The sequence below is a fragment of the Mirounga leonina genome, unplaced genomic scaffold (genome assembly GCF_011800145.1).
Source record: "Mirounga leonina isolate KUSES-001 unplaced genomic scaffold, KU_Mleo_1.0 Mir_115, whole genome shotgun sequence".
NCBI classification, from domain to species: Eukaryota; Metazoa; Chordata; class Mammalia; order Carnivora; family Phocidae; genus Mirounga; species Mirounga leonina.
This window is the reverse complement of record NW_023270268.1, coordinates 78,699,477-78,719,975: the sequence shown is the minus strand read 5'-3', so window position 1 is coordinate 78,719,975 and position 20,499 is coordinate 78,699,477. Positions and strand designations below refer to the sequence as shown.

At 41.4% G+C, this 20,499-nt stretch overlaps 1 protein-coding gene across 3 annotated transcripts in view; it reads right to left on the bottom strand.

Moving 5' to 3' along the window:
* The window catches only part of TPRG1 (tumor protein p63 regulated 1), a 214,820-nt gene that overhangs the window by 111,116 nt on the left and 83,205 nt on the right, over positions 1 to 20,499 (bottom strand). For all 3 annotated transcript variants that reach the window (XM_034999815.1, XM_034999814.1, XM_034999813.1), the window contains one exon: positions 2,276 to 2,506. In XM_034999815.1, coding sequence (XP_034855706.1) covers positions 2,276 to 2,497 — 222 coding nt within the window. In that variant the 5' untranslated portion in view covers positions 2,498 to 2,506. The remainder of the gene's footprint in view (positions 1 to 2,275; positions 2,507 to 20,499) is intronic.

Here is a 20,499-nt window from a genome sequence, read left to right as displayed (position 1 = left end):
GGGTGCTTTGGGAATGTAGCCCTCACAGCTCCTAAAGAGTCCTCAAGTCTACTTTAAACTCATTAACATTAGAAGCTTTCCCTCCCAACATCTTGAGAACTTAGGGCTTGTTTCTATATACCCGAGGGAGAAGATATTCTTCACATGGACTGGAGTCAGTCATTGACTGACTTAGAAAGGGGCCATACGTGCAGTTGTATGTGAGGTGGGAAGAGCTCTGGACTTACAGACCAGAGATACAGATTCCAGCTATAGCTACTCCACTAATATTGCGTGACTTGGTCAGGTCACTTCACTCCCCTGAAGCTGTACTATGTTTACAATGAAACAAGAGCGGTACGTCCTCCCCTGCCTACCTTACAGTGTTGCTCCAGGGACCTTCACTTGATAAGTTACATAGAGCCACACAAATAAAAGCATCATTCAAACAAAGAAAGAAAGAAAAGCTCCATGGTAGCTTCAAACTGTGTCGATTTAGCTAAGCTAAAACTACATTTTTCTAGAACTTCCTTTCCTGTCTGTTTCCCAGTTAGAGTTGGCCACAAGAGACATTAGTGTCAGGCTGGCAAGGCAGAAGTGACACATCGGTCATTTCCCTGCGGAAGATCAGTGCAGGCCCGCAGTGACTGTGGCAGCTCATATTCAGGGCTGCTTCACTTGATGGCGTGGGGCAGCTTCGGGCCCATCACCAAATGCAAAGACAACAGCTTTGCAGACTCCCCAGCCAGCCCTCATGACTGCACCAGCTTCTGAGCATGCCGAATCTCTTATTCCATACCACTCATGGTTGTTATCTCATCAAACTGTGACTGATACATCATCATTACCAAAGATGAGACAACTTTAGGGGATGCTTTGATTTCCTTCACAGATGTATCTTACAACTTAATTTTGCTTATTCAATAACGTTCACATACTTTAGAAAACAAACTATATGCTCTGCCTAGGCAAAGACACTCACACAAACACGCACATAGCAGAGCACCTACCAAAGCACCTTAACACATACGAGTGGCTAAATACAGATGATACGGGTATATCTTATCTTCAAACATGCACACGCACACGCGTGCGCACACACATACATGCACACACACACACTGAGTCACAATAGCTGCATTTTTATCTTAACCAAAGATGTTTTAAAAGCTACCAAATCAGGATTCATTAGTTAAAGCTTTGTAAATTGTCACAACGTCTTAGCCACCATTTATTTATAAGATTGAGTTGAAAAAAAACCTTTTTTCAAGATGTGTCCCATCTACGCTTCAAAAATGAGATTGTCTCCTTTGTCACACTGTACAATCCCCAGTTTTGCCACCGACTGATTACAGCCTGTGAGCCAGCAATTACTGTGTAAACAAGAACATTGAAGGATTGGGAAAGAACATTGATAAGTAGGAAGGAGAGTTCGAGAGAAAGAGAAAAGTACTCAAACCCAGGAAGCACTTTCCACTTGATCCAGATGCTAGAAGTTCAAAATATCTTCTTTTTTTTTTTTTTTTTTAAGAGAGAGTGAACGAGCAGGGGAAGGGGGAGAGGGAGAGGGAGAGGGAGAGAGAGAATCTCAAGCAGGCTCCACACCCAGTACAGTGCAGAGCCTGACATGGGTTTCAATCCCACAACCCCCATGATCATGACCTGAGCCAAAATCAAGAGTCGGATACTCAACCGACTGAGCCACCCAGCACCACATCATTTTTTATATCTAGATATACAAACCCCATCCTCATTACCCATCCATCCATTTACTTCCTCAGCTCCAAATACTCAGGGAAAAGAGCTCAGCTGCAGACAGCAGCCAAAGTTTTGGGATTTCGAAGTGCCTGCTCCCACACGTAACACCAGCATCCCAGTGTAGACCCTGAGGTTCAATCCATTCTCAGCAAGCCTTTCTACTCCATCACCCATGTCTTTTTCAAACATGCAACAGATAACCACTCTGGGCACACAACTTTATATTCTAGCTGCTTGGGTTTTCTCTCCATAGATCATTAATCTGTGGAGATCAGGTTTAACATGAACACAGGACCGAGGAGCCAAAGATCCACAGAGACTGGATAACCAGCTTCTCTCCTCAATACTACCTGGTTATCAAAAATAGACCCTTAACTTCTCTGAAATTCAGCTCCTTCACCTGTAAAATGCGGAGAAAGATAACTACTTCACAGTTATTATGACTATTACATCAGATAACAAATGTGAAAATACTTGGTAATATTAGAATATTGTAAGAATAGTCTTGTACAGTACTTCAGAGCACCAAAAACTTTACCCGTGTAGCAAAGTACTTCCGTGAGACAAAAGGTCGGTGATAAGGATTGGGGTACAGTGTTGATTCGGTCGCACTTGGCTGCCTTGAAATCTGCCTTGGCTCTGGGTCCGTGCCTGGGTCCCCCTCCTCCGTGGACAGCTGGTCAGTCTCAGAGGGTTGGTAATCTCCATCTTGCTTCAGAGACACAGGCTGGAATCCTTCAAAACTCCTAATCGTTGACATTTCTTCTACCTAAAACAAGAGAAGAAGCAATCTTTTCATTAGGAGAAAAAAAAAAGGGAAAAGAAGTCACCTCTGTCCTGGCCAGGGTAAAAAGTCGACAGGGTGCAAATGATGTTCCTGAAACTGACAAAGGTACTCACACGTTAACTAAACAAAGGCCTTAATGAATGCAGTTCAATAACACAGACTCCACCACCCTGTTGAGCCATTTACCAGGGGAGCGAAGCAGAGACCCTCTAGACAGACAAAAGGGGGTTGCAAGTAGGTCCATTTTCCCACCTTGAATCCCAGAAGACAGGAAGTGGAGTATGGAGATGGCAGTATGAAATAATTACCAAGCAACTGATCTTCACAATTTCATAGAATTTTTGCTTAAAAACCCACCAGCCTGCCAACTTATTTAACAGGTAAATGGAATGATAATGCACCTTCTTGAATGCTGCTTGGGTAGCAATAGGGGACAAAAGCACTTAGAACTGAATATATTTTGACTCAAAAAACAACAATTCTAAAATTTTATCGTAAGGAAATAATTTAGACAAATGCCCAAAAATATCAATATAGAAGTAGTTCATCACATGTGTCTAATAACAGAAAAATACACAACTTTATTTCTAATAGCAAAACATTGTATAAAACAGCCACATTAGACACTCATACAACATTGTATCTAACACAAAAAGAACATAGTAAAACTAAGAAGTGGTCAGGAGGGAACTGGCTAAATATGTTATATCACAAAGTGAAATATACTGTAGTCATTAAAAATATAAGTGCATATTTTTATCATGGAAATCTGTCCAAAATATATTGTTAATGGAAAAAGATTATGAATAATTATGACTTATTATATTCAAATGGGTTAAAATAATTCAAATTCAAAAAGAAAAAAAGAAAGAAGGAAACTGGGAGTTGAATATGTATATACATGTATTGTGTGACAGGGCTAGAAAACGTTTAAAAAGAAATCAGAGAGGGAGATGAACCATGAGAGATTATGGACCACAGGAAACAATCTGAGGGTTTCAGAGGGGCGGAGGGTGGGAGAAGGGATAACAGGGTGATGGGTATTGAGGAGGGCACATGCTGTAATGAGCACTGGGTGTTATACTTAACTAAAGAATCATTGAACACTACATCAAAAACTTAAAAAAAGGAAATAAAATAGAATATTAATGGTTATTTCTGGATGAGGTGATTTTAATTTTTTGTTTTCATAAGTCTCCGGATGCTTACAATGATTATATATGACTTAAGTAAAAACACGATAAACATTCCTATCCTGTAAATATACAGCAGAATTAAACAAAATAAATAGAAAGCGCACGCTAGCCTAGTAAAAAGCACGCATACATCAGGTCACCATTTCCAAGCTGAGACCAGATAGTCAGACCTGCAGTAAGTACACTGTCCATGCTACATAGAAGGTGGGTTTTGTGCCTGGCTTCACCGTGTCTGGGAACACTATCTTATCCTCAGAGCTGCCTCAGTGCTCCTAATCAGATAAATTCCATTCCCTCGATTCTTGTGAAACACTAGACAATGAGAAACAGCCCCAACCCCAGCAAGTGTACATTCTTAACATTGGAATTAGAGTATTCAAAAGAGGTAAAAATAGTCTGAGCATATAACCTATTGCCTAAAGCTGGACACTTTGGAGCATGAAAAACGTACGATTAACAATTATGTCAGAATGAAAGGAGTAAACCGGGATTATCTCAGGCAAAGGTGGACATACACAGTCACCCTGAGGGGTTTGAATGCAGGAGAAAACACAGCTGGTTAGGGGGGCTCACCAGTGAAAAGCCCTCCGCAGTACCCATCTGATCCTCCCAACAACCCTAGATGATTTTACCTGCATCTCTCTGGGGATCACAGCATTTAGGGGACCCACCCAGGGCACACTCAGATCACTGTGGCAGCACCTGGATGCTCACCCCGGGCTCCCAACCACGCTTCCTGTCAATCCAGCACGCCCATCATGAGGCACACTATGTTGCAGCAGGATGGCTTTGCTGAGTCTTCAGTAATTTTTTTAAGTTAGATGCGTAAAAGGCAGAGATTGGCCTGTTAAGAAATACAAGGCGCACCCGCAGAAGCAGGAGAAATTTTGTGTGCATGTGCACCTGTATGTGTGTATGTGTGTGTTTTGTGTGTGTGTGTGAGAGAGAGAGAGAGAGACAGAGACAGAGACAGAGAGACAGAGACAGAGAGAACAATCGGTGAAGCACTTTGGCCTCCCTGGCAGGTCTGTCGCCTCAATCACAGTGGCTGTTGGAAGGAAGTGTGTTTCTAGAGTTCCCTGTAACCTGTTAAGGAAGGTTTGTGCCTTTGGGGAAGGAAAGCCTGCTTCTGTATTTGCCACACTCTGGGAACACACGCCTCACAACAGGCATCTGCAGAAGGCTCCCATGCCTGGAAAACAGAGGGAGGACTTAATTAGCACCACTTCCTCTCCCTCAGGCTGTCTTCTCTGGAAACACTCGGGGAAGAGAATCAGAGCACTTTGAGACCAAGCTGTTTGAGATCCAGGAAAGAAGGAAACTCAGCTCCAGTTAAATTCTTACAGCCATGAATCGTTGAAAATGGAGCCCGGCTGCCTTACTCCGGGATGATCCCAGCTCTGCTGTAGTCACAGGGACATCTTTGTAAGGACAATGACTGTGACTTCTTCTACAACCTCCCCAACGTGAGAGCAGTACCAAGCATCGAAGCGGCCAGCTCCATTCCTCATCACCCTCTGCCCAGCCAATGTTTCTCCCCGGTTCAATAGATGTGTTCTCCTACCTCTGCCTGAATAGTATACATTGAAACACGAAAAGCATATTAATACTGAAAACAAATCTAGACAAATTCAAATGTTTCCACTGTTTTACATGGATAAAGCATGCCTTGTAACAGACCCATCCAGAGCCATTAATTTTAAAAGATCATTATTCTCTAACACTTCATGGAATCTGAAATGTTAGCATTTAGTACTCAAGTGGCACAATTTCTAAGGAAAGCAAGGTCAAGCCTTAGAAAAGAGTAAGTCCATACTTTTTGACCTAATCTCATTCCAGGACACTCTAAAGAAGAAAAAGAGTGCAATATTAATTGCTTATTCTGGGAGGTAATGAAAAATCAGAAATCAACTAAACACCTAACAGCCCGGGAATTGCTAAGACTGTCCAAATGATACCATGCAGACATTTAAAATAACTTGCATAAGCACTGCTGCAGTAGGGAAGTAAAAAGGATGTATCTTCCTAGGTGGAAAAAAAAAAAGCAAAAGCAAAAAACAAAGACTTTCTCTAGATAGGAGGATTTGAATAATTTTTACATCGGTAAAGAGCACAAGGAAAATATTTAGATTTATTGAGGTAGTTGGATTGAAACTGAATTTTTGCCTTTTAAAAAAAGGTTTTTTTAATTGTGTTAGTGCTGCTTTTGCAATAAGAAATAAAATGTTTAATAAATATGTTGATTTGCAAACTCTGGTATAATCTGAAACTGCCCCCCACCCCCAACACGGAGGGCAAGGAGAGACCAAAGAACAGACCAATCCAAATTGGTAGGTGGCAGGTTTAACAAGCAAGACAACTTACATGTGAATTTGTCTTGGGCACCTCAAGACAAGCACATCTCTGCACGTGCCCGCCAGAATCTTAAAAGTTTATACACAGGACATACCTGGATTCAGTCACATATAAGGTCAAAATGGTCTCAGCAACACCTTGCTCTCTCTCTCTCTTTCTCTCTCTCTAGGCTGTGTCCTTCAAGTGGCTCCCACCGTGGGAATAGTGGGTGGCATGTATGTTTCAAGGGCAGAAGAGGGGGGAGAAGTTTCCGATTGCCCTGGGGCTCACTCAGGGGTCAACTAGTGGTCATATCTTCTCCATGACCTCCTCAAATGTAATGCCAAATAAATATCTAAAGAAGCACTATTCTTCCTTCCGTTAGGTGGTAAGAATTCTATATTTTTCAGCTGCCAGCAAATTCAGAGCTAAATTTAATAGAGTATTGCAGTAAATAACTTATTTCTGGGTCCTCATCTAAGTATACCTGCCTCACTGTATACGTGCTTTCATCTATCTCTCTGTGATTTTTTCTGATAATATTTCAGAAGCCTATAGGGCATAAATTGTAGCTAGAGAATCAATGTTTAGTCCAACTCCTTCATTTTGCAAACTTCGGAATGCTCAGGAGGGGGACTCACCCAAGGACACGCAGCTAAATAGAATCAAGACAGGACTCCTGACTCTCGTTCACTGCTTCAAGTTGTATCACTTAGAAGAAAGGCAGAGACGCAGTTATCAAACTTAGGTGTTGGTCAACTGGAAACACTTCTGTCGAATGTCTCCATCAGTCAGCTCTGCTCTGCTCTGGGATGGGAGATACAGCTCCCATGGAGCAAAGCTCACCCCAGCTTCTCTTGCATCTGCAGCAGGTACCCAGCACCCAGCCCTGTGAGCTAAAGCTTTCTCCTCTACCTTGCAGTCAGGCTGACTTATCTGTTAGGTTCAACAGGCGCAGTGCCTATGGTCCACAAACCTTTTAGGGGCTCAGGAAACGTGTTAATTTATTTTAAAATCGGAAGAGACAAATTAAAAATTGCATGGTCAAAAGAAATGTTTTGATTTTTTTCTCATGTCAGGAAAAAAAGTGAAATTTGTGGGACACCCAAAACTTTTGGTTTTGTCTAAAAACCCCCCAAAAATGGGGGAACCATTTAAAGTCATAAAGAAATGTAAGTTTTGGGGGCACCTGGGTGGCTCAGTCAGTTAAGTGTCTGCCTTCAGCTCAGGTCATGATCCCAGGGTCCTGGGATCGAGCCCCATATCGGGCTCCCTGCTCAGTGGGAAGTCTGCTTCTCCCTCTCCCTCTGTGTGCTTGCCCTCGCTCTCTCTCTCAAATAAACAAATCTTTAAAAAAAAAAAAAAGAAATGTAAGTTTTAATATTGATAATATTACAGTGGAGAGGGCCATAAAGGCAAGAGAGTTTTAGGCTCATGAAAATGATAATGTGGCCCTGAATCAAACCTACATCAAACTACAGACATTGCCTGCTTAATATTCCATTCTGGGGCTCCATCCTAAATCATCAGAACTAGAAACATCCCCCACCCTTTCCAGTGCCTTCCAAACCTTTATTCTGGAAGATTCTGCTCCAGCTGAAAGATTTCTGTCCTATGGACAAACTGTGCAATCTCAAGACAATTATTTTTTGCTTTATTAAAATCAAAGAGAGATCCAGAAGAGTTGACCCCAATAAATATTTGTTTTCTAGAAAAGCATACAAAGAACTATGCTGAAAACTTCTGATCAGCTTGAAAGAAGTAACTGGCCACACTGAGTGGCCACCGCTCCAACCAGAGGCAAAGAAAGGGGGAGTTTGGGGACTTTCTCCTTTTCACAAGAGTTTAATAAAGAATAGGTTGGACATAACAAAAAGAATCACAGAGATAGCAGTAAAATAAACAGAGATAGCAGTAAACCTCAGGGCTGTTTCATGGTGAGCCTCTTTTCAAAGGCCATGCATGCTACTCTCCAGCACTACGTTCCCCCTTTTTCCATCCGGTTGTAAGAAGTCCTTGGCTCCTCACCCTCTCTGCCTCCCTGGCAAGCCTGCACAGCTGTTTCTCCCTTACTTTCCCTGTCTTCTCAATGTATCTCCATAAGTCTTCGTGGGATTGTTTTTAACCCTATGCAACCCTATTGCAGGTGTCTTGTGATTTCCATAAAGCTTTTGAAATATTAATAGCTACTTAAGGATCCCCATTACTGCCTCTCTGGATCCTTGGGCAGAGAGAATGCCTAGTTAGGAAACACCCACCTATACTAACCTCCACATTTTGTAAATGAGGAAACTGAGGCCCAGATGGGTTCTGTGTCTCCCCTGAACTGTTCAGTTAGTCAATTAAAAAGAAGTAATAAAGAATGAAGTTATGGCCAGCCCAGGATAAAAAATACTCTTTCCCGAAGATTATCTGTGGGCCGGCCAGGAGCTTAGAAAAGTCCCTGGTTTGCTGACCAGAACTGCTGCCTCTTGCAGGTGAGGTAGTGCTGGGCTGGGGAGGGAGCGTGGGAGTAAGTTCCCGCGGCTTATGTTGCTTTCAAAGAAGTCGACTGCTTTTCTGATGGTGACACGTCTACCCACTAGAAGGGGTTAACATGCTCGAGGCACATCCCCAAAATAAAAATCCACTTTTAATTTTGACATTTTGTAAAGGTAATTTATGTGAATTTATATATGCAGCCTTTCCTGAGTCTCTTCGAGAACAGCCAAGGGATGCGTGGTGGATAAACAATACTCAAACACTTCCAAACTCCAACGAGCCCTTGTCGGTGCCAGCTGAGATAAGAGAATTGGCAAACAAGCCTTCACAATTTCACATTTTGTGCATTAGGGATAACATGCCAGCAGGGCTGCTCTGTATCCTGGGGGAAAGTTGAATGGATGCAGGGTCTCTTCCCTCCCAGTTGCCCCTCTGGTGGGCAGGGTCCTGTGCTCATTTGGCAATGGGGCGGGCAGGACACAAGGCCAACATGAAGAATGTACCCCCACTCACTCACTGGGTAACCCTATGGAAGTCACTCTTCTTTCTGCACCGCAGATTCCTCATCTGCAAAATGAGAGGCCAGACGTTATGGTTTGCATAAATGAGCAACTCATTTCAATCAAAGCAGATCCACTTCTCTGGTTTGGGATCTTTTCTGAAGCTTTCATGTGGGGAGAACACTATGTGAAAGTTTGAAAACTCTTGGAGTAATGATTCCCAAGTTTACTTCCAGCTCAATAGCTCCATAAGATTTGATGGACTTTTCTCCAGTACCCAGAATATTCTAGATCTAAGTCCGGAGAGGTGGCTCATGTATGCTTTCCCCCATCTCATCTTCATTATGTGACTCCCATGAATATGTTAGTTCCCTGTGATGCACAGGCTGCGGGGTCAGAGGAACACAGCTGCCATGTCATGAATTTGGGTGCCCATTGTGAAGACTCTGGGGTGTTTGGCCTCTGAATTCCCTCTAGTGCAAATGGCTATCTATCTACATTGACCAGAGCTGATAGGGACATCCACTGGGCACCTCACTCAGGCCAGGGCCAGAGACACACTAAGGCCCCAATAAGTCTTCTTGCATTTGAAAAGGAAAACATGCAGAGATTTGCTGAGCCTCTCATACAGACACATAATTTTTAAAGGGGGTTCTTTGAAAATATATACGGAAAAGAATTGATAGAGACAAAGATATTGACTAGAGAACTTTGTGAGATTACAGATCCCTTGTGACTCCCTGAGATTAATTTTCTTACACACTCCCACAAACACTTGTTTGGGTTTGAGTAAGGCTTGGGTCCCTGACTTGTAGCATTTATCTCGATGTTGTGTAATCCCCATGACATCCCTGTCTTCACTCCTGGGCCATGAGCAACTCTGAGCACTCATCTTTATAGCCTGGATTGGCATGAGCATGACATAAAGCAGCCACAAAGTACAAGTTCTCAAATGGATGCCCTGCTTGTTTCTCTGTCAGGTCTAAGTTTGAAAGGCAAGGCTTCTGTCAGATCCATTGTTGTTGGCACATGACCTCCTACCTCATACATGAGTACTCAGTAAATGGTGGGCTGAGTAATGAAGTCCTGTGCTCAACATGAATGGAAACATCTTCTGGACACACATAGAAGCACGTGCCACACAGTCTTTCCTCTGAGAAGCTCATAGTTTAGCAGACAATCACAGACTTTGGTGATAGAGCCCTACTAGGAATATTTGCACAAATACTGTGGAGAAAGAAGGCGGGATTAACAGGGCTGAGTGGAGGGAGGATTGAGAGTGTGGAAAGTGAAAGGTATGGAGAAAGGCTCCGTAGAGCCAACTGCATGTTGGAGACGGGTGAGGCCATTCCTTGCACAGCTGTGAGGTGTGAAGAGGGGGGTGTTCAAAAGATGGCAGGTAATATGGTGTGTGTAGCTGAGACATCACCTACCCACCTCCAGCCCACACCCCTTGAGGAGCTGGTAACCTTTGCTTAAAATTGCCACTCTCTGACGGGATGATAGTCTGAAGTCCTCCTCACACCTCCTCTCTGCGTCACCACACCTCCATACCTGCTGGAACAGCTCCCTCACAGGCAACCCAAATGCAGTGTCAGGGCTGGCACTTGTAAGGGTTCCACTCGCCCCAGACGCTTCATGAGATTAACTACATCACTAAGGATTGAGAGAAGTCATGGGGAGGTGAGTCGCGTTGCGAACGGTCCAACTTTGCACCATTCATCTGTTTCTTCTTTCTTTCCAGGGTAACAATTTCTTCCTAGTATGTGTGTTTATTATTTGAAGAACATATCTGTTTCATCCACATCTCCAAGTCACTCGGGTTCTCCCCTTCAGCACCCCAAATAAATGGAGTCCCCCATGAAGACAAATTCTGGAGGTAGCTATTAATATACACTTGTACAAGGATTTGTGAGTTGGGGAGGAGCTGGCTGGGGATGTGCTTGAAAAAGCAGAAGGAAGCCAATCTATAAGCCAGGAGTCACACATAGTGACTTATCTCACACAGTAGAGGTGTCCTAATTAGCAATTTGCCTGACCGTGAACAGCCTAGGACAGAGAGGGGACAGAAAAGTGGTGGAATTCTCCTCCTGGGAAGAAGAAGAATTAAGGGTAACCACCAACCTTCCAACCCCCTCCAAAAGAAAGAAAAAAATCAGCCTGCAAAGAACTGACCAGAACAAAGATGTTGAGTCCAGATGATGTACTTCAAGGGGAATATAAGCTCTCAAATATGGTTTCCACAAACAAATGAAAAAGAAAGGAGCAGAGAAATCAGAAGAATCAACAAAGGGCAACAATGAAGCCTACATCAGCCTCTTTTGTTCCCTCTCCAAAGTAAATAGGTTCCCTGATTTTGAAGCTTCTGGTTCAGAAACTAGATGGTGACAATGCTTAGAAAGGAGAACAAGTCTCTTTCCCGGTAATTGGGACATCCCAGGGGAGTGTGTGGATTATGTCCCCAGGATTACTACCTACCCAGCATTCGTCCCAGTGCCAGGGAGTTGTACTAGCACACATTACAAAATCAGATGTTCCTGGCTGGGAGCTTCATTGAAGGAAGTCGCCCCCAAGCCTGGTTTTCCTGCTAGGCCAACTGTAACTTCTCACATAAGACTTTGTGAAATTCAGGGAAAGACATTCATCCAAATGCTGACAACATCCCCCCCCCCCCCCCAGTAAAAACTGCATCCATTATTATTTTAATGGCATTTTTATTAGAAACATATTTATTGAAGTATGACATGCATTCAAGACATCAGCAATGTACAGATCAATGAAGGATCATAAAATAAACACACCCAGGTAACTACCACATAGGTCAAGAAGTGCCATAGTAATGGCACATTGACAGGATTATTTTTCTCAAAGTAAATACTCAGTTGGTTTCAAATGATGGAATCCAAGAGCACTGCCATCCATTTTAGATATCTGACAACACCGTCATTTTACAAATAAGAAACCAGATGCTCAGAGAAGTGACTTAGCTCAGGTCAAAAAGCAAGTTAGAGGAAGAGCCAGGGTTTCAGGCTCCTCTTTCCTGTTCTTATTGCCTCCAAATCCTAGGAAGGCTTAGCTGGCCTATGAAGAAGGGAAACCTACTCTTTATGATGACTCTTTTCTCCGAGAGTCTGAGGTTCGCTCTCTCTTGGCTTCATAAAGCCTATCTCTGGGGAGCTGTCCTGGAGACACCTCTCTAAAGCCCACACAAATGATTGTTTCTTCTGTGAGGGGCTCCTGGTGTATATCTGACACACGGTAAAATATTTGTTAAATGAATTAATAAAGAGACACTTCACAATGTCAACTGATGCTTCTCAAATTCTCCCTCTTCTATTTCCATGACCAGACTGGTCATTTTGACCCATTGCCTGGGAGATAACCTTCCCCTTTATTCTGAAGAGGGTGAGGGACCACCAGCTGTGTCACTTGAGGAACAGTAGAAGGTCCTGGAGAATTTTAGTTGAGAAGAAAGAAAGTATGGAGGACACTGACCACTCTCTTCAGATACCTAAAGGATTGCCAGGAGAAAAAGAGCACATTTATTCCATTTGACCTTAGACGCATAAGAAAGGTGAAGAATCTTTTGTTTTTCATGACCAACCTTCTTTTAAAAAATGGCCCATCCATGCTGTTTCTATTTAATTTTATCTCATTCACACCTGAGTCCATAGAAATCTGCTTTTCAGTCCCTTTGAAATATTCCCAACAAAGCTCTTGTGACTGAATCCAATAGGTACTTTCCTTTCTTTATCCTCCTTGATCTTCTTTAGCACTCTTGATTGTTGACATCATCCTTCTTGAAATTCTTGTGTCCTTCTGTCCCTTGGAACTGCACATTCCCAGTGGTCTTTCTACTTGCTTGTTCACTGCATTTATTTCTTTCAAGGAGACCCCACCACAAACACACAACACATACCCATATCTCGCATGCTGGTGTTTGTCAGAGCACACTCTGGATGTTCTCTATAAGCAAGCTCCTTCGTTCTTACTGCTTAGCCATAATCTATAGATCTATGATTCCCAGATCTGTATCTCCAGTCAGATCTCTCTCCCAAGCTCAAATCCATCTAAACAACTGCCTACTAGACACATCACCTTTGTTGACCCACAGGTACTTCAAACTCATTTTATCCAAAGAGGAACCTCATCGTCTTCGTACCTCCCCCATAAACTTATTCCTCCTTTTTATTCTAATCTCAGGGAGTGAGATCACAGCTATACAGTTGCTCAGGCCAGAAGTCTGCCTGATTCTCTCTTCTTGTCCAATACTTAGCCAACAGGCACCTAGTCCTATGGCTCTTAATTCCTCAGTATCTACTGAATCCTCTACTTTGCTCCACTGCTTTTGCCATGGCTTAAGTTCACCTCTTGTGGATCATTATAAAGGTCCTCTAACTGGTCTCTCTCCAATATTTCTCTCTCAAATTCATGCAGCACACAGCAGGAAGACTAATCTTTCTAAAATACAAATCAGATTATGTCACTGGCCACTTAACCTTCAGTGAATCCTCATTGCACTCCAAATAAAGTAGGAGCTCCTGAGCATGGCAGGCATGATCTGAACTCCTACTCACCTGTAGAGGCTCATGTCTCACCAAGTCTCTTCCCTCCCTTTTCTTTTCCATCTTCTTCTCCCATCTTCCATGTCACACCCCAGCACTCACAACATGTGCTTCAGCCATACTCCTCTGCCTTTAGACTCATAAATCCACCAAGCTCTTTCTCAGTTCCTTTACCTGATAACTCCCGTTGCCCTTTTTGTCTCAACTTAGAAAGCAGCTAGAGGCTTCCCTGACCAATCTTGTCTCATAACTTACATGCTTCTCTACTGTTTCTCCTTGTAGACTGTGTTTATCTTTATGACAGTACTTATCACACTATATCACTTATCTTATTATCTCTTAACTCAACGTTCACATTCTCCTCACTAGTACGTAAAATAGTTGATGATAGGGACAGGGTTTTCTTACTACGATATGCTTAGCACCAAGTAAAGCACATAGATAACATTATGTGTTAGCCAAACAAATGGATCAGTAATAAATATCTTTATTCCATGGAGCACCCATAACAGAAAAGCAAAGGAGGTTCAGCTTAGAGAGTCTCTACTCAGATGTGATGGAATCAGACCTGAAAAGAGAAGATTTGAAACCCTTTATTCTGAACCAGGCTCCAAACTTACCAGTTCCCATAAGCTTCACAGGAATGGCAATTTAGAAATGCAATTTTTCCTATGCTCTCCAGCTACCATGATCTTGTATCAAACCAGTTCTTTAGTCATTGCCTACAATTGGTCTCTGTGAATAGTTTGTGAGCTCTGTGAGGGAATGAACCATGGCCTCTTTTGCCCTCTTGGATGCCCACAGGATACTTAACCCTCTGTGCAGGACAGCTAGCTCAGTGATAGTGGAGGTCACGGAAGACATCTGCACCACCAGAGACAGAGTAAGGAAAAAGTCGCTTCTGTCTCAAACTACCCTGATGGGTAGGTGACAAATAATGAGAACCTTTCCTGAGAGCAGGTCTAGGAATGGAAGGAGTAGAGGAGGTCTTATCCTGAAACCAAAGGGCAATATTTGGGAACAGCACTTGAAAGGGGTAGAACAAGGCCAGATAGGGGAGCCTGAGGTCTTAAAAACAGATATTGCTAACTTCTCATCTTGTTGGGGACCATAACTAAAAGACAATCTATGTTTTATTAGTGAAATATACATTGAAGTCCAATGCAGAATGCTAAACAAGACACCAAATGGGACAAAATAATTTAGTTCTAAGAGTTAGAGTAATATCATCCTAAGGCAAATTTGACCCAATTCCATTCCTCCTAGATGAGAATGTTAACACCTGTGATTCAGCTTGTTCTACAGGATTCCAAGAGGATCCAAGTAGGTCCAGAGGACACCACCCAGAGAGGGAAAAGGCAAGAGAACTGAAGCAGAGCATTATTCTCCCATGCAAATAATGAAGGCCAGCATTCAGGTATAGAGAAATAAGAGTTGTGTTTCAAGAAGGACCTTCAGATTCATTATAAGATGATTTAAGAAAAGTAGACAGTTCAGAATGCTAATGAATAAAAAGTAAAAAAAAAAATTATATTAGCTTGCTGTAGTCAGATAAGAGACAGAGATGAGGAATAATAACATCAGTCACAAAAGGCCTTTTCTTTTTCTGTATTTCAGTAAGAAAACAAAACAAAATATGTAGGTACCTAAGAAAATATAATTACGTATGCACTTAAGTAAATTATATGCACATAAATAAGTTCAGAATATTAGAAAGGATAAATACGAATTTGTATGTGGCCTGCTACATCTACTGTGAAGCAATAAATAGCATGACACAGAATAGATAGTAAATGCACTGAGAAAATTAAAACGCTGCTGGTGATATTCACATTTCCTTGGTTCTGGGAAGGTGTATCTCAAGGCTGGCTTCCTGGGGAGGAATACTGTTTGGTTTTGCTCAGCCTTCTGTAAATATATGACTTCACTCACAAAGAAATTGAGAGGGTGTAGGAACATGGACCGGGGAAAAGATCAATCCAGTCATTAGTAAGTGTCATCAGCAATGCCATCTTCATATGTTAAGTGCACAAATGTGTTGTAATGATACCTCTCAATTTCTTTATCTATGAAAATCTGCATATTGATGCCTGCCCCACTTACTCTATGAGATTGTTTGTGAAGATCAAATGAAAACGTTGTGAAAGTACTTTGCAAATGATGGAGAGTGCCTTGATCTTGCATCTTTTGAAGAGCCATTAATATATTATCTTAGGAGAAGGAGAGAGCAACAAAATTATATCTGAGCAGGAGTTTGTGGCCATCCCTGAAAGATGCCAAAGGGAAAGCGGCACTGCCCAAAGCCTTTAGAGAAAGCTGATTCCTGTTTTGACGAAGGCAAAGCTACTGGCAAGATGCGGGGGATGATAGTGAGGAGACGCAGTGTGCCCAGACAAAGGATGTGCCAGATCTTCCCAGGAGGCAACTGTTCCAACTAGACCAGGGGACCAGATAGAAAGTGAAGCCCACAGGGCCAGAATTTGATAGGGATGCTGCCAGAGTCACCCATCCACACACGTCCTGTGTCAGTTCCTGCCTCTAGAGTATCCCTTCAGAATATCAACTCAGTGAAAGAACATCTGTGGCTTATATAATATGTCCTATTTGTGAATGGAGAAATTCAAGTGAATGGATAAGTTGGACCATCTTTAGAGCTTCTCTTTTGAGAGAATGTGGGTTGGAGCACAGTGTTACTGTTGGGCAGTATCTCTGCATCTAAGAACCTCAACTATGACCCTGCAAGGTGTTTAGAGAAATCACTGAACTGTTTGGCACTGTCCAAAATATATTTCCTGTCAACTAGGAGGGAAGTTCTATCTTCCCTTCTTCTTTTAATTTAAATTTTACTTAATTAACATACAGTGCAATATTGGTTCCTGGAGTAGCTGTCTTCCCTTCTTAATGAGCTGGGGCCAATCTCTAATACCCAGTACTATCCCTGGTTAATATTATTCATCACTTCTTCGCTTGTATCCCACCAAAAATAGGCAATGTCAGGATCCAAATGCCATTAACGTTGGACTGTGAAATTCTGTTAAGAAACAGTAATTTTCCCACCAAAGCCTAGCCAGTGGATAAAATTATTAGACAACACTAGAGAGTAGTTGAAATCAGCTCTCCCTTTGGGAGTGACTGAATGTAGACTCTTCAATGTAGGAGGGAGCTTACTTATGCTAGTTCAGTATCACACCCAGTATAGATGTCTCTAAGACTGTTACTTTGTTTCACTAATAATGGTATGTATCTATAGATTTAGATTGCATGGTAGAGAAAGTGGGATTAACCAGTACATTGTTAGAAGCTGTGCTGGTATATCTGAACAAAGAAATAAAGAGAGATATCATTTAAAATAACTACTATCCCTAGCTATATTTAAACTCATCATCTTCCAGTGGCAATGCCAACCCCTTTTTAAAATAGCAATATTGTTTAATTTATAATTTATTTATAATATCTAATGTAGTTTAAACAGAATATTATGTAACTGATATAATAAACATAGTACAAATACAACAGAAAAAAATCCAGGTATATATTTTTTAAAAAGACTACAAAATAGGACAGAGCATGATCTTAGTTTTTATAAAAATAAAATATAGATATATATAAAATAAAGTTTACAAGGATAGCCACAAAAATGTTAACATTGGTTTTCTTTAATAATGGAAATATATTTTCCCTTAATTATATTTTCTAATTTTCTACAATAAAAATATTTTAAAGAAGATAAAATGAAAAAGCAAGTATTAGTTCTAGCCAAAACATTTGAAAACGTAATTGTTTTTCTAAGCATGCACATTTTCATCACAGATCTCGTCTCTTATTCTCCAGCACCCACCATCAGAGATAAAATAAATTCTGTTTCGTACAGAAAATGCATCAAAATTTGGCCCTCAGAAACTCCCCAAAAATTAAAGTCAGAAGAAGGCTAAAAATCATACACTGATAAAGACTATTTTCTGTCCACAGAGAGTTGGGCTGTTGGGCAATAACTTTTGTCTGCCCACTGATATGCAAAGGCTGTATTCAGGAAATAAAATCAAAAGAAACTGAGAGATGGAGAAAGATAGTGTCAAGTTTTTATCACAAGGAGTTATGAAATAGCTATGTGGGCCACAAGTTACAAACCTGTTATTTAAATTCTATAAGGGAAAAAGGTGGGGGAAACATTTGTCTTAGAGAGATAAGTCCAATGCACTTCCAATGAACAGATCCTCTGAGAACAAAGCCCTTATTTACAAATGGACTGGACAGAATAATTTGGCAGAAGTTACAGGTTTCCAGCAAAAGGTCATAGCATGGGATGTGGAGTTGGAAAAGAGGCGGCAGCCACCTTGTTTTGAAGAGTGGCCTGGGGAAGGGGCAGGCAAGGGGGCTGTTGAGGGGAGCCATTCCACACCAAGCTGACCTTGACATAGGTCAAATTCAAAAACATCAGTCTGAAACAAACCAGAGTAAAATACTTTCCTTCATACCCCCTGCATTATGCCAAACAGACTTAGAAGTCATATTATAACCCATCTTCCTTGAGAAGAGGTCAAGGGAAAATGCCTGGCCAAGGGAATCCACATCCCAAAACACAGCCCTAAATTTCCTTCACACCTGCTAACTCTTCAGTGATTCTTTGTGCTTCTCTCTGAAATGCATTCTCTCTCTTAGCAGAGATGACTTCACTTATGTGGTATTGAATAGGTTCTTAATTTCTTTTCCTTTTATGCTTTTTATCCCCGCCCCCCCCCCCCCAAATTTTGTAAAACTTTCGTTCTTGTTTGTTTTCAGTTGTTAAGCTTCAATCCTGTTTGGGAGCTGGGCCAATCAGTAGGAGTGGCTAAGTTACACAACTTAGCTTCCTCTCCGAAAGCCTGAAAGATGTCTTTGCTTTTGATTTAAGTGCACCTTTGTGGGGGATGTGTCAAAATCACTGACCCACAACTCAAAGGCACAAACATTTGGAGAGTTAATTAAATCAACTCTTCCACAAGATAATAGACAAGGAACAGTAAAGACCTAAACTGATTCATTTCATGCAATCAATTCCTGTATCAGGAAATAGACTGGCAGAGTAGAGAAATCTTTGGAGTCAAACAGGCTTGGGCTTCAATCCAGACCCCCCAATTTACCAGCTGCCTGAGGTTGGGTAGCAATTAAAAAATCCTTAGCTTCCGTTTTCTCAAATGTGAAGTGGATCCAAGATTTACCTTGCAGGAGGATATAGGAATGAGAGGAACTAATGGTCTAAAGGCCTAGCAAAGTACCAAAACTACAATAGAGTCTTAAAACTGAGTTTAAAGGTTTCCAAGAAAAGGAAGCTAGAAGTCTAATGATCAACGGAATCTATGTTAGAGACACTTGAACGGTTGGGATCAGAGCATATAGTAACTAGTGATGGTGGGGAAAGTCTTGTGGGCTTTCATACAAGCCTCAGATTTGTAAGTCATTGAGTCCATTGACTCAGATGTGAGTCATCTCTTCTCTCTGGGCACTGTCTTTTTCACATGTAGAGGAGGGGACTTGAACTATTTGGCCCCCACATTTCCTTCCAGCTCTGCTAGTCTAGGACTCCACAGAGGCCTGGTTTGGAGTCCCCATTCTAAATCAAATTGGAGAGCTCAGAGGCCATTTTCAAAGCAGGTCAAATACCAAAAATAACAAGGTAGAATATATTTATTTTTATCACCTTCATCCCAGTACAAATCAAAACTTTCTAGTCCTTGGTTATATATTTATAGAGGATCACATCTTTAAGAGCACCAGGGATAAGAAACCAACAAGAAGAACAAGTTACTAGTTTGTTTTGGTTTTGGTTTTTAATTCAACAAGCAAGAAACACCAAATGGTGGGAACTTCTTGCCTGGTTTCATTAGCTGCCCTCCAACCAGTGAGGATGACCTTTTGGGGACAGTGCCCTTTCTAGGCATTCATCCTGCCCTCCATCTTGCCCACTTGGCCCATTCAAGGTCAAATTCTTCTCCCATCCCAACCAACCACAGTGTTGTGGGTCATGACCTCCTCTCCACCCTCTGCAATGACCTAGACATAACTTCCTGGATCCTTTCACATCATGGAAGCTTCTGTTGAGAGATTTCATCTTAGAACAAAGGATTTCATCTTTTTCAGTTGGCTATACAACTACAGTTCAAAGGTGAATCAAAACTAGATCTTCTTATATGAAGTTGAGAGCCTCGTGGAAGGGGTGATGATTTAAGCATCAATCCTAAATTAGATAAGGTTTAAAATTAAAGGTATTTATTGTATCAACTATGTGTACACACCCCTAGTGGAATATAATGGAACGATTAGAAATCATATTTTTAAGATAGTTACATGACATAAAAATTCACACAATATTGTTAAGTAAAAAAGCAGATCCAAAGCTACACATAACCTATGGTTTTATTTTTAAAGCCTGAAGTATATATAAGTAAGCAAAGAAAAGTCCTAGAAATTAACATACAGAAGTGTTAAAGTGAGCTTCTCTCTAGGAGGGGGAGGTTGTAATGGATGTCACAGCATAAGTCTATAGTCAAATATTAATTGACATGAAAAGATATATTATTATGAAACAGAAATGTGGATCATAAATATTATATTAAAATATCACCCACACATGTATTAGAAACACATGCACCAAAATGTTAGGACTGCATGACTGGCTTATGGATGATTTTTACTTTCTTTTTTTACATTTTTCTAAATTTTCTAATTCTTTTTGCATGAACATACATTATACTTATGATTGAGGCCAAAAAAAATGTGAAAAATAATGTTTCAAGGATGTGTACCAAGTGGATATAAATCAGAGTCATGGGAGTATGGGCACAAAAGGAATTGATTGAAATATGAGAATAAACATCTAAGACCTCAGAAAACCAGTGGGGAAAGAGGCAATCATACAAAAA